The sequence below is a fragment of the Varroa destructor genome, unplaced genomic scaffold, assembly GCF_002443255.2.
Source record: "Varroa destructor unplaced genomic scaffold, Vdes_3.0 BEIS01000002.1, whole genome shotgun sequence".
Taxonomy (NCBI): Eukaryota; Metazoa; Arthropoda; class Arachnida; order Mesostigmata; family Varroidae; genus Varroa; species Varroa destructor.
In genome coordinates, this window is record NW_019211455.1 from 47,384,275 (window position 1) to 47,396,768 (window position 12,494).

Consider the following 12,494-nt stretch of genomic DNA (forward strand, 5'->3'; position numbering starts at 1 on the left):
GCTTGCTGCATTTCGTCTTAACTATCTTGCTTGGAAACCGTGATAGATTTCAGCTCGGGATCTACAATTTCAAGTTCTTTATAATGGGCTTGTTCCATCGCATTGCCCGTTTACTGGACAAGCCTTCCTGACACCCCAGCTCGAAGCCTTACAAGTACAGTGGTTCTATATCGTTGTTTTTTTTTTATCTTGCTTCAGCTGTTCATCGTCTATCTACGAGTAGATTTTTTTGCATTTACTCATCTCCGTAATGGTTCGCTGGATGACATGTTTGCCCACAAAGACATGGACGACAGTTGTGGCCTTAATTTAAAACGGGGCGTAGACACACTTCGCTTCGAAGTGGAACAGTACAAATGATTTTTATGAATTATTAATAATAATTTTTTTAAACATTTATTTATATATCTTCACCGTATGATCTAGCAATACTATATGAGGAACATAAATGTTAACGTAATAATAATTATTACTCGTGTGAGCCCATTGTTGCAGCTTCTGCTTCTACGTCGTGAACTGAAGTTGTGCGCCACTAGTTTAGCAGCTTTTTAGCGCATAGTTTCGTATATATATAATGATTTTTCTATTCAACATCAGTCGAACTTCACTTCTATCTTGATAAAGACGGAAACACCGGGGAACGAAAAACATCGGTACAGCGAGGTTAGAAGGGTGTCTTTGGAAGCGCACACATTAGCAAAACCTAGTATTTCTTGACTGTTTGGAGTGAATTTTATTGAACTGTAAAGCAAGAAAACTCTTTGCAGCTGTTTCAAGATGGCTATTAATGCTATAGCCAACACAACTGTAATTGAAAAAATAATGCGTTAGAAAAATAATGGGCCAATGTAGTGGTCAAACTGACATTTTACTTGGAAAATTCGACAGGTGCCATTGCACTAATTCTTTTGAAGAATAAGTCCTAGGTAAGCTCTGTCCATTTTACTGAGCGACGAACAGTCGTTGATATATATTAACTGCCTGTTATCGTCGAATGTACCATTATCGTAGTTGCAATGCCGAGTACATCTAAATTATACTCTAAGAATTAAACTAAAAGAAACATTTAAAAATGACGGAACACTTTTTTTAGTAAGCATCTTTAATATTAACAGTAATCAATTATGTTGTTTTTTCTGTTCGTTTCTAAAATTTCATCGAAGCATCCGAATTCATTATAAACCAACAGCGACTTGCTCATCTAATGTGATATAATTTCAGCTTTACGTTATTATTGCGAAATCAACTCAGCAATATGTATTGCGTCCCGTATACTTTCTATAACCACGTAACACCGGCTGTCTGATCGTGTTTACATGTTCGAGTTTTGCGCCAACTGTTAGTCTTTCTTTGCCTGGAAAAGTAACCTCTGAAAACAAGGCGTATCTCGGTACACCCTTTCCGGTTTATTCTCTTTGAAAACGACGTTTAATGTATATATACGATTCTTATTCCGCATTCTACGAGAGAGCCTGCCATACGCTTTCACAAGCTTCCATCACGATACCAGCTTTTTATCATCACTTTCATTATCGTTCTTAAAGCCATCATTAGCGCGACAATTCCCGTCATCAGTAGCAGTACCGTTTTTTTTCACCACACCAACACCACGTTATCCTGAGACGCACGCTTATCTTGCCTGTCTTCTCATGCCAGTGGCACACTCGGTAACAAGCCTTTGTAGCATTGCACATTGACAGACGATACATCCGTGAAGGCTTATAGCGAGGCTAGATACTAAACCGGTACGGTTGCCAAAACACATTTGTGTATAGTACTTTTGTGCAATGATTCATTCTAATGGTAGCGGCTACGGCTTTGGCTCGCATCTTGCATCGGGGACCCAATTCTCTTTATATACTGACAATGGACGACTATCCAATTGGTTTTTGCATTTCAAAATGTGCCGCTACCCCTGCCCTTTTTGCTCTGCTATTTTTACTGGGCTTCCTTTTTTTGTGGTGATTATTGTACATATACAATGAGTTACAGCTGGTCAAACGACTACAATTAAAAGAGCACTTAGGGATGAAGTTTGCGCGTGCAATGCGAGTACTAGTTGGTGGTATTCTGCTATTCTGCTAAGCAGTCCCCCGTTCTCACCTTTGCTCTTTCTAGCTCTCTCGCTCTCTCACTTTCTCTCTCTCTCTCTCTCCATCGTTGTTGTTGTTAATGTTCCGTCGCACAGCTTCATTACTGCATATAAATGACGCAAGTTTTTGGTGGGCTATTTTTATAACTAGTTGTTGTTGTTGTTGTTGTTACTTTTATATAGAGTTGTTATTCGGGAAAATAAAATGTTATAACAAATGGTAGTACTATAGTATAATTCTAATGACCGAGACGTATTCTTTCTCTACAGCTTTCTCTCAACAAACGCAGGCCACACGTCCACCACACACCCGCCCAGTTACACGATAGATCTAGGCACGTCATAACAGCATTTGTTAAAGGTGCATCTATTGCTACCTTCATGTGCCAGGTGCCTTGTCTAATTATTTCGTAAATCTTAAAAGCAAGCTACCTCTCCACACTACCTCATACCTTTTTTCTCTTTTCCTACATTTGCCCAAGCTAGCAAATGGGGCACATCAGCTTTTTGTAAATTTCTTGTTTTTGTTACAACTTTATCTGTTGCCTATTGCTTCTATCCATATGTGTTTAATGTCCTGCATAGTAGCCTCATACACCATTTGTAACTCACTCCATCTTCTCTAGCAGGTATCTCTAAAATGTCTAAACATTCCAATATATTCATTTATATACTTATCGGTGATAACCTCAAGGCACGCCGAAGCCCGAGAAGGTATTCTCCGATATGATTCTAGTTACGGCGGTGGACACCATTTGCTCGAATGTCTAACGAAGACTATGAGGACGCTGAAAAAGATGACTTGCGATCGACCTTGTTTAGAGTGCTCCATCGATCTTTTCCCGTTTCCACCATGATATAGGGCTCTCCCTTTATACTTACTGCTGTCGCAGAGTACTTAGTCTTTACGAGCCTTTCTTCTTTGCCGGGTTCCTGTTTGTTTTCCTGTTCCTCCCGTCTCCTCGGATTCTTTGACACCTTCCTCATCGCTTTGATCTGCCGCTACTGATACGGCTGATGCAGACCCCGGCGACCCTGATCCCCCGGGTGATTCTTCGTGTTGATCAGCCTCGTCTTCAGCCGCGTCGTCTTCCACGCCATCTGCTATGTCATCTGCTACATCCCCGCCAGCCACATTTGGCTGGTCTTCCTCGGCCTTCTCGCTCTCAGGGAGTAACGCCTCGTCTCCCTCGAGGTCAGATTTCTTCCTACGAATCAATTCCTCGTCGCGGTTACTCTTCGACATACAGCAATAGCTGATGATTAGGGCAGCGGGGATGCCGACGGCAAGCACGTAAATGCCCCATAGCCAAGGGTACTGCGTCGAATAGTCGACAAACGAGGCCATTGTCTCGTCAAAAAATGACTTGTTGTCCTTGTCAAGGTTTCGGATTTTTAGCTTAAAACTGTCTTCTGCATACTGTGTGGCAACCGTTCGATCGTCGGTGATAATCAGATTATCAAACAAAATTCCATCTGTCATTGACCACAGCTCGAAACCAACGGCAACAGCTGTTGGAATAGAATTAAACGGTCGTTCGTCGAAGAAATAATCCGGGTTGGGTATCTTGCGTGGCCGCCACTTGCCCTTGTATGCCGGGTTATCAATCATGGGCGGATGCCAAACACCCTTGTATTTCGGATTTGCGATTACTGGAGGTTCCCATTTACCGCAGCCTACTTCCTTGCACTTCGGATTATCGACTAAGGGCGCCTCCCATGTACCGTCCATATCCTCGTCCCAGTCGTTAGGTTGTTTGGCCTCCGGATCAGGAACAAGAAGCGGTTCGTCATCGAGCCACCCAATCGGTTTCTCGGCCTTTGGGTCGGGAATCTCGGCGGGCTGGGTGTCATCCCAGTCCTCTGGTTTGACCGCCTCAGGATCAGAAATCTTCTCGCGTTCGTCCCAATCGGCAGGTTTTACATCATCTTTGTCTTCAATCTCCTTTGGCGGATAGATTGGCGGATCCATGTCATTCGACAAACTCCCCTGAACTTCAAGACGACCATCGATAGAGATCTCGAATGTGCTGTCTCGATTCAGTACCAGCGTGTATAGATGAGGTCGTTTATCGGTGAACACATCGCCAAACTTCCCATTCATCGCCTTGCCTGCATTGACAGCATCCTTCCAGTGTTTCTCCTCGAGTTGACCCGTTATCGGGTTCTTATGCTGGATAATAAAGTGAAGCTTCTGCTGCAGGCCGCATTTGTCCGGGCCGAACATAATGCTATACGGCGTTTTATCGTTGAGCGACGCAAGGAGATCAGGCGTGCTCTTGCCATCCGTCGGTTGACTAAGCAGTTTCAGGTAAGCGCCACCACATTCCATACCATTCATAAACTGAACTTCGTACTGGATGACAATTGGAAGGAAATCAAACAAAAAAGGTTGTTTCAATGCCGCACTAATTGCATGATGACTCGCTTTGGTCTTTAATACTAATCCGAAATCCCCATGTAGCCTATTCTTGTCCTCTGAATGTCCAATTTCAAACTTTCCGTCATACGCAAACTCTTGGCCATCTTTCTTCGCCTTGGAAGAGACCCATCGCTGGCGGAAGTCCTGTTCAATATCAAAATTTTCCGCAAAATACACTTTACCAGCGGGAACTGGCGACTTGTAAGTTGTTTCGTCTGAAACCGTTGCCTGTGTTGACGCCAATACATAAAACACCCCGACGCACCCTAACTGTAGGCAGTACGCCCATTTCACCATCGTGGTACCTCTGCTGTAGGATCTGAAATGAGTTGTCAACAAACCAATTATTAATTGACCACGTTAATTAGGGACATATGAAAAATCGGTTAATCGATTCGCGGCTTTGCAAGCAACGCAATAGAAAACTAGATATGCGGAGAAAGTTTTTGCATATATTAATCCGAACTGTCTACTGATAATAAAATAAATGGTAAAGCATGGATGGTGGAACACCACAATGGTAAAGCAATCGATACGACCTACAGCATACGTCGCTTAACAATGAATATTCAATATGCGTAGTGTTCATAAGTAAGAAGGACATACACATTTTCTGTTAATTGTATATTCAGTGTCGTTCTCTTTACAAAAGCGCATGCATGTAATGTTTTAAGGTCAGTGTTTTGTTATATATAGCAGCATTGCAAACATGAAAATACTTGAATTCCGATAACACGAACCAAGACTTAGAACCAAGAATTAGTCCGTTCTTCTATTTCTATTTGCATGGCCTGGTACTTTTGCTTTCATTTGTTGACCCAAGTGCAAAACGGAATTTTTTTGCAACTTCTTTCTTTAACCGTCGCATAAGGCGAACTTCTGTCGGATAAATTTCAGCTTAGCTCATGCTAGCCGAGCATGATAGCATGAGTAAATGTCAACGTTACATTTACTTCAACTTTTTGTATTGTGCAAGGGTAGGCCGTTCTACCTTTCTAGCTGTGTAGACAAGAAAATAAGCAACTAACACAAAGCACACAAAATATATGGAACGTGAAGGACAAGTATACATGTGTACTGCGCCTGTAACATAACAGTATTTCTATCTTCTATGTCATGCTACTTGGCAAGAGTAAAACCGACTAAACATCACTAGCAGCACCGTAGGGAGGCGTCGGATATTGAGGCTCGGAGAAACTTGTCGCCCAATGAACCACGAGCAGTAAACCAGGAGCCAATGAACTCCCGGCAATAGCCAGCGGACGTCGATCTTACACCCTATTAACAGGGGAAATCCAGTCGTTGCAAGTGAATACTTAGCCATGCTATTTCGATAAAATCAATAATCGTTTCAAACTTCAGCTATTGTTTAGGTAGGTTTAGGGACTGGTAAAAGACTTCGTATGGAAACATAAGTTAATATAAAAGATGAATTAATCACACGTTACCCGTATCCTTTCATGGACATTTCGATTACTTTACCTCTCGCTAGATTTCTTCAGCCTTAACAGCAATATAATTACACCAGGAAAAGAAAAATTCAGTCAGCAAATGAACCCATCAAATAGCGCTCATCAGCAACATAGCCCTTGCACACGATTACCAAACTGCCGCAGATCTTTTACAAAAATATTCAAATCACCTATCGTAACAACCCAGTTCACCCGGCAGAAGCACCGTGCTGATGCTTCTATACAACTTAGCGTCACCCTTGTACTTCTCGCTACGAGCGGAAACGGGTAAAGATCTTCAGAACTGGCGCTGTTCACGACCTTTCGCCCTCTTTTCTTCGTTATTTTGCAACAATATAACAAGGCAAAAAATGCGCGTATTAAGACATAACAGGTCTCTCCATTATTGAAATCGCTCACCGGATGCGAGTTATTCTGGAGAGCGCGGGACGAAGTCAATGAACGCTAAACGCACTGCATCTCCATTTGCCTCAACACAAACGATACGGCTTGATGAGCTCGTACAGCATTTTACAAGCCACTGCAGAGCTCGTTTACCGCGTCAACGGTAACAGATCAGACTAATATGACAGGGACGAAACGGCAGGTAGAGAGACCCATCATAACGATTCCGCGCTGAGCGTTACCACCGCCAGTATCCTTTTTCGGGTAACGTGTCGCATGAGGATCACGTCGTAAATACAGTTCTTGTCTTACGACCAACCAAGAAGCGAGGGGTCCCCTCGTACTAAGGGTAAAAACTGGTTGGCCAAGTTTACCGATAGCTTACTTGACCGCTGGTAATGGGATAGAACAAGAACATTTAACCTAACCCGGCTAACGCTAAGCTCGAGTTGTGTCCTCTCAGCTTACCGCAACTGCACTCGTTCTTTAGTACCGGAAGACCGAACGCTATATAATATCTTGATCTTGGTTAGAGGCTACACCGTCCATGAGGTCTGGTATTGCACGAACCGTTTCCAACACAAATTGCGGTTTCTAAGTCTTCTTCATGCTGTTCTCTACATATGCAATCGGCAAGTCATAGACCAACGACTCTGGATTGCAATAGTCGATTAGCGCTTAATGTCGGCTGCCTACAGTTCATTGCTCTTGTTAATTCAATCGGTGGCTCTGTCCGCAACGCAAACAACCTCTAACAGCGTTTGATACACGTCATCATTGCCACGCAAAACATCGTGTTGGTTTACGGTTACTAGCTAATCTTGCGCTAAGAGGCACTACCCAAGTTCTAATCGTTATTTGGCTAGCTGCGCACAAAACCGTTCGAGAACTCTCTAATGGCTGTTATTCAGAGACTGTCTACAATGACTAAGACACGCTTGAAACATTTAGCCCACGTTCGGCAATTAAATACAAATGAGCCCTGATAAAGAAGCCTTACCTCTTTACCTTACAGTAATGGATGCAGAAAATACATTATTGCCGTTCTGCGACCGAACACGGCGTGCATATCGATCGTTTGTTGGTACAACGCCTCACAACACCCTTATAAAAATTCGCTAAATATTTTTCATTTGTAAAGAGCCCGCTCCAATGTGTGTGTTCTTTTCCAAACTATTTTCCTGCATAAACCAAGTAGGTCTTAAAGATTTCTGGGCGCTCTATATTCCGTTTACAACCCATGCAACCAGTAAATTCACAGTAGGACAGTCTGCGTCTTTTAATTAGAGTCGCCTAGCACTACCACATCACCGTAAAATTTCACTACAATCGATTTCCGTGGTCAGGTTAAGCTGCGCAGGCAATCACCATCAGCCGGTAAAAATCAATCGCACCTATCGCGAAATCCCATGTCATCCGTGTGGTTGTAACATTTGGTGCCCAGACCACGACCGATACTGCATCCGCGCCAAATTTTTGCGCTTGCGTTTATACAGGCCTCTTACAAGGATCCGATAACACGGTATATCTAAGAATCTATGATTCGTAGTGTGCAACTGGCTAGTGGAATGTGCTATAGTATCGATGATGTGCTTGGTCTACCAGTTATCGTCCGCATTGTATCGTTAGAAAGACACTTGAGGTGCGTAATATGAGCTCACTAAGCTTCGAGGGGACTCACATAATCAACAGCAAATTGGGCAGACGAATCTTGCCGTTGCTTTCCTTCTGTACATGGACAGTTTTGCAAAAGATAACCGCAAGCCTTACCTAATGCGACGAATTGCCGGCTCCGCTCGTCGAGGTACAACACAGCTGAAGCCCTGCTCACGGAATTCTAGATGACACACGGACACTGCCGCTTGGCATTTTGCTATTGGCCAGTTTACTAGAGGGCGCTCAATGGACGCGGGAAAATTCAAAATGAATCACCCACAAATGTGAGACCCAAATACTAAAGTTGCATGCCGCAAGAATGAACGAGCTTATGGTGGTAACAAACGTATATGATGATATATTGCAAAAATAGCCAGGTTATATGATAAGCAATCCAATTTTTATATGAAGATCAAATGAATCAACGCAATAAATGTGCTAATTAAGAGACAAAATTTTAATGGCGGTCTCTTTCTTTAGATAAAAGCAAAATACGTACATTACCATAAACACGCACTTTGAATGAAGATCGAAAAGTGTAATTTTGGTATTTTGTGTGCATGATGCTTTTGATTTCCTCTTTCTGTATGAATAACTGTTCAAAGATGATAACATCCAGATGTTTCCAAGAGCTGTTCATCGTATTACGGTTAGATTTACTAGTACCAAAATTTGACATTCACTATAGAATTAACTGGTATGATTAATTGTGTAATCCGCATAGTGGAATTACACCAATTCAACGCATTTGCAGCTGACACGTTAGAACCACACGAGAAGTTCGTAGCATTGTAAGGTCGTGTATTATTCTGCAAAGACGAAGCTGAAAAGGAAATAGTATACTTTTCGCCAACAAATGTCATTGTTCGACCTCCAGCTAATGATGCCATATTTCAGCGAAGAAAACCCAACATGGCTGCAATAAAGTTCATCCTGTATGTGTGATAAAGGTTTCTTCTTTTTGAGATTTATTATGCAGAAAACTTCCGTCAATACGTATGGATTGTTATGGTCGCTGGTTAGATGGATTGAATCGGAACAATAAAGTGACCCAAGCAAGTATTAGCTTTTAGGCATTGACCATATGTCTTTTACGTAGAACACAGTTGATCTGACAGCTATACAGTGTAAATTGCTCATCTTCATTGGTAGGAAAACCGCCACACAAGTTCCGTTGGGACAATAAACCGTATCTACAATGAGCAAAGTATATTTTGAAAACAGATGACAGTCAAAATATAGTAAGTATTTTTTTCTTCCGTTTGTTTTCGAAAAGGGCAGTAGAAACTTTTTTTTGGATTTTGGAAGTACGTTTTGCTATGCAAATAGCTGCATGTACGAGATTAATAGCAAGACGCATAATAAGCAGATGTAGAAATTTTTTTTTATTCGTAATGGAACATTCCACTGATAACTCACAGATTCTGTTACTCGGTATACCTTCCCTTTTATTATTATTATTAACGAACCACTAATATCCGTAGCAGCTGCCTGTGCACATATTCAAATAGAGCTGCTAGAGCCAACCTGAATGGATGATTTCATGGACTGTATTGTTTGTCAACAAACCGGCACGAGCAAGAGAATTTACGAACCATAGACTTGCAAAGAGGCTATCCTTGAAAAAAACACTTTGCGATAGAAGTGATTCGGTACCCCTTTATCAACGTGGTGTACGTTGTGCTTCTAATAGAGGCATCTGTTGTGCTAACAGCTTTCAAGTGGTGGTTGTTGAAGTTCTCAAAGTTTAGTAAGACGATTTTTGAAATACAGTCAGTGTCGGTGTATAAGGATTTTCGGTGGGTAGCTTATTAGTTAATATTTTTATGTAAATGTGTTTCGCGATATAAAAAGCCATTTGGTTGTTCATAACAGGCGAACTCCCTGTTATCTGGATTCAACATGTTAATTGAAATCTAGTTTCGTGTTCGATTCTATTCAGTTAAGTCTAATCATAGCAAGCAGGATACAAGAAGTTTCAAGTAAAAATAATTGGAGATTTTGAAACAGCAGGATACGATTATTCTAATCTAAACTGACCATAGTTAAATACTTTATATGGGCAAGATCAACGATAATGTCGAGAAAGTTTCCGTTGTAAACGAATCAAAGGCCATTATTAGATTGTAAAATAGTCTGAAAGCTGCAGCTGTTTTAACTTGAGATTGTCCCCAGTTCGAGCATACTTATTTTTTCAATTGACGTGAGGCGAATATGTACAAGCTAATAAATGAAAATTTATATTCTATCATTCCTAATAGAGAGTAGAATACCAACTGCTCAGACAGACGTAACGCGTTATGAAGATCTGACCTCAGATTACGTTTAATTTCATGTAAATTTGGTATTGACAAGTTTTCTATTGTTAATTTAGATCAAACTGAATAGTAAGCTTTAGTGTTACAAATGTCACATAGAATTCGACCGAATCATAACATATAGCAAATAAATGAGAAGATAATGATGAAGATGATCATAGCTGGTGTCCTTCGAATATAATACCTTTCGTCTTTGTTTGCCCTACATGTATATTTCAGAAACATGTCTCTACAGAGCTACCTACAGGACGTGAATGGTTCGATCCGGTATAATGAAGGCGAAAAACTAGCCCGCCTCCTATCACTGCGGGATCCTCACGTTGAATCCCCACGCCTTTTCGCCGATGGAGATAGCATTGGACGTTTTATTCAGAAGGCGTTAAGATCCCCCTGGGATGAACTCGTCGATTTCCACGCTCGTTGCGTTCAACATGCACGTAATGAAAATTTCCTACGCGCATTTGAAGAGCAACAGGCATTCATCCAGGTAGAAAGCGAAGCATTATTTCACTTTGGTAGAAAATATAGTATGCGAATCAATTATACGAAATAAGACGAAAGAAAATACCCTTTCCCCCCGAATTATACCTGGAAAACTCTCATTTTAGGGAAGATAGCGGACCTAAGGTAAAACAGGAAAAGCTTTGAAGCAAGTGTAGACCAGATACCAGCGTTGGAACTCATTCCTTGTGCACGTGTATTGGCGAATATGTCCCATCATATTTGCACGTGTCTAGTTTACATTTTGTGTTTATCCATATTAAGTTCTCCTGATATACTCTTACGTACGTTGTGCAGGTGTTGGTGAAGATCCTGCAAACACAAAAGGAAGAAAACTGGTGCTTGCCCTTAATGTACACAGCATGTTTGGACATTCGCCTGCTGGGTATCAAAGCGGACCGGCAGGCGAAGCAACGCATGAAAAACTACAAGCCAGGCGAGCTTTTGGAGAAATCGGCCGAAAGCGTCATGAGTTGTTTCCGAGTTTGTGCAAGTGATAATCGCGCCGCAACAAAGGATTCGAAGCGGCTTGGTATGCTGCATTTAGTTAATCAATTGTTCAAGATCTATTACCGCGTAAACACGTTGCACCTATGCAAACCCCTGATACGCGCCATTGACAACTCGCCATGCAAGGAAGAATTCTCATTGTCACAACAAGTTACATACCGCTATTTCGTGGGTCGTAAGGCCGTTTTCGATAACGAACTTAAAGAAGCCAATGATTATTTGTCGTTTGCCTTTAACAACTGTCACCCTGAAGCAAAAACAAATATTCGTCAGATTTTGATCTACTTGATCCCCGTTAAAATGCTCCTGGGTTTCCAGCCATCGACAGCGCTACTAAAAAAGCATGATCTCATGAAGTTTGCGCCGATTTGTGAGGCCGTCAAAAAAGGGAATGTGCTAAAGTTTCAGGAAGAGCTTGACATAAATGAAGCGTACTTTTATGGCCTTGGTGTATATTTGATCCTCGAACGATTGCGAATGGTCTTGTATCGAAATCTGTTCAAGAGAGTATTTCTCATTCTCGAAACGTATCAAATTCCTATTGAAGCATTCCTTGTAGTTCTTCAGCTACAGAAGGTCGAGGACATCGACCTCGAGGAGACGCAATGTATTTTGGCAAATCTTGTTTACCACGGCAAGATTAAAGGCTATATATCTTTGCAACATTCGAAGCTCGTCGTAAGCAAAAAAGATCCGTTTCCTAAACTCAGCTCAATAATTCAATGAGAAATTACGTTAGAAATTATTCTATGAAAAGAAAAAATACAAAACGATGGCCTATATTGTTATCTTATTCCAGTAAACTTCATGAAATACATTGTTTGTTTCGTAACACCGCCATTAAAGTTGCGATGAAGCTCTTTGAACATTGCTATTATCACTCCATAAGTGAATGGAAGTTTACTTATGGAGTAATAGTAGCCAATTAGTACTTTGACTGTTTAAAAATACCAGTGTATTTCATAAATTAATGACAAGTAAAGGTAATTATCTTGAATAAGGCTAAGAAAAGTACGAAATCTTATAGGATTAATTGGATTTAGATCAATCTAACAAATATCTGTCCGCTAACCAATGTATAGAAAGGTACATATGGTTTAGTCCGTGAATAATCGTGACTGTGTGCAGTATCGTTTACA

The 12,494-nt window shown here is 41.3% G+C and overlaps 2 protein-coding genes across 6 annotated transcripts; one reads left to right on the forward strand and one right to left on the reverse strand.

The window, feature by feature from the left end:
- Nucleotides 1-849: 849 nt before the first annotated feature.
- Nucleotides 850-7,983, reverse strand: LOC111244452 (calmegin-like). 4 transcript variants are annotated; one of them, XM_022791621.2, is made up of 2 exons: nucleotides 7,765-7,983; nucleotides 850-4,833 (listed from the first exon to the last, which is right to left on the reverse strand). In XM_022791621.2, the coding sequence occupies exons 1-2, from the start codon at nucleotides 7,779-7,781 to the stop codon at nucleotides 2,991-2,993; spliced, it is 1,860 nt and encodes a 619-aa protein (XP_022647356.1). In that variant the 5' UTR covers nucleotides 7,782-7,983; the 3' UTR covers nucleotides 850-2,990. The 4 variants fall into 4 exon arrangements, with proteins under 4 accessions (XP_022647356.1, XP_022647358.1, XP_022647359.1 ...); XM_022791623.2 differs by lacking the exon at nucleotides 7,765-7,983 and adding an exon at nucleotides 7,371-7,723; XM_022791624.2 differs by lacking the exon at nucleotides 7,765-7,983 and adding an exon at nucleotides 6,839-7,138.
- Nucleotides 7,984-8,563: 580 nt separating this feature from the next.
- Nucleotides 8,564-12,303, forward strand: PCID2 (PCI domain-containing protein 2). 2 transcript variants are annotated; one of them, XM_086981609.1, is made up of 3 exons: nucleotides 8,564-8,675; nucleotides 10,564-10,831; nucleotides 11,143-12,303. In XM_086981609.1, exons 1-3 carry the CDS (start codon nucleotides 8,587-8,589, stop codon nucleotides 12,079-12,081), a joined length of 1,296 nt encoding a protein of 431 aa, XP_086837735.1. In that variant the 5' UTR covers nucleotides 8,564-8,586; the 3' UTR covers nucleotides 12,082-12,303. The 2 variants fall into 2 exon arrangements, with proteins under 2 accessions (XP_086837735.1, XP_022647260.1); XM_022791525.2 differs by lacking the exon at nucleotides 8,564-8,675 and adding an exon at nucleotides 9,573-9,825.
- The last annotated feature ends 191 nt before the right edge of the window (nucleotides 12,304-12,494 follow it).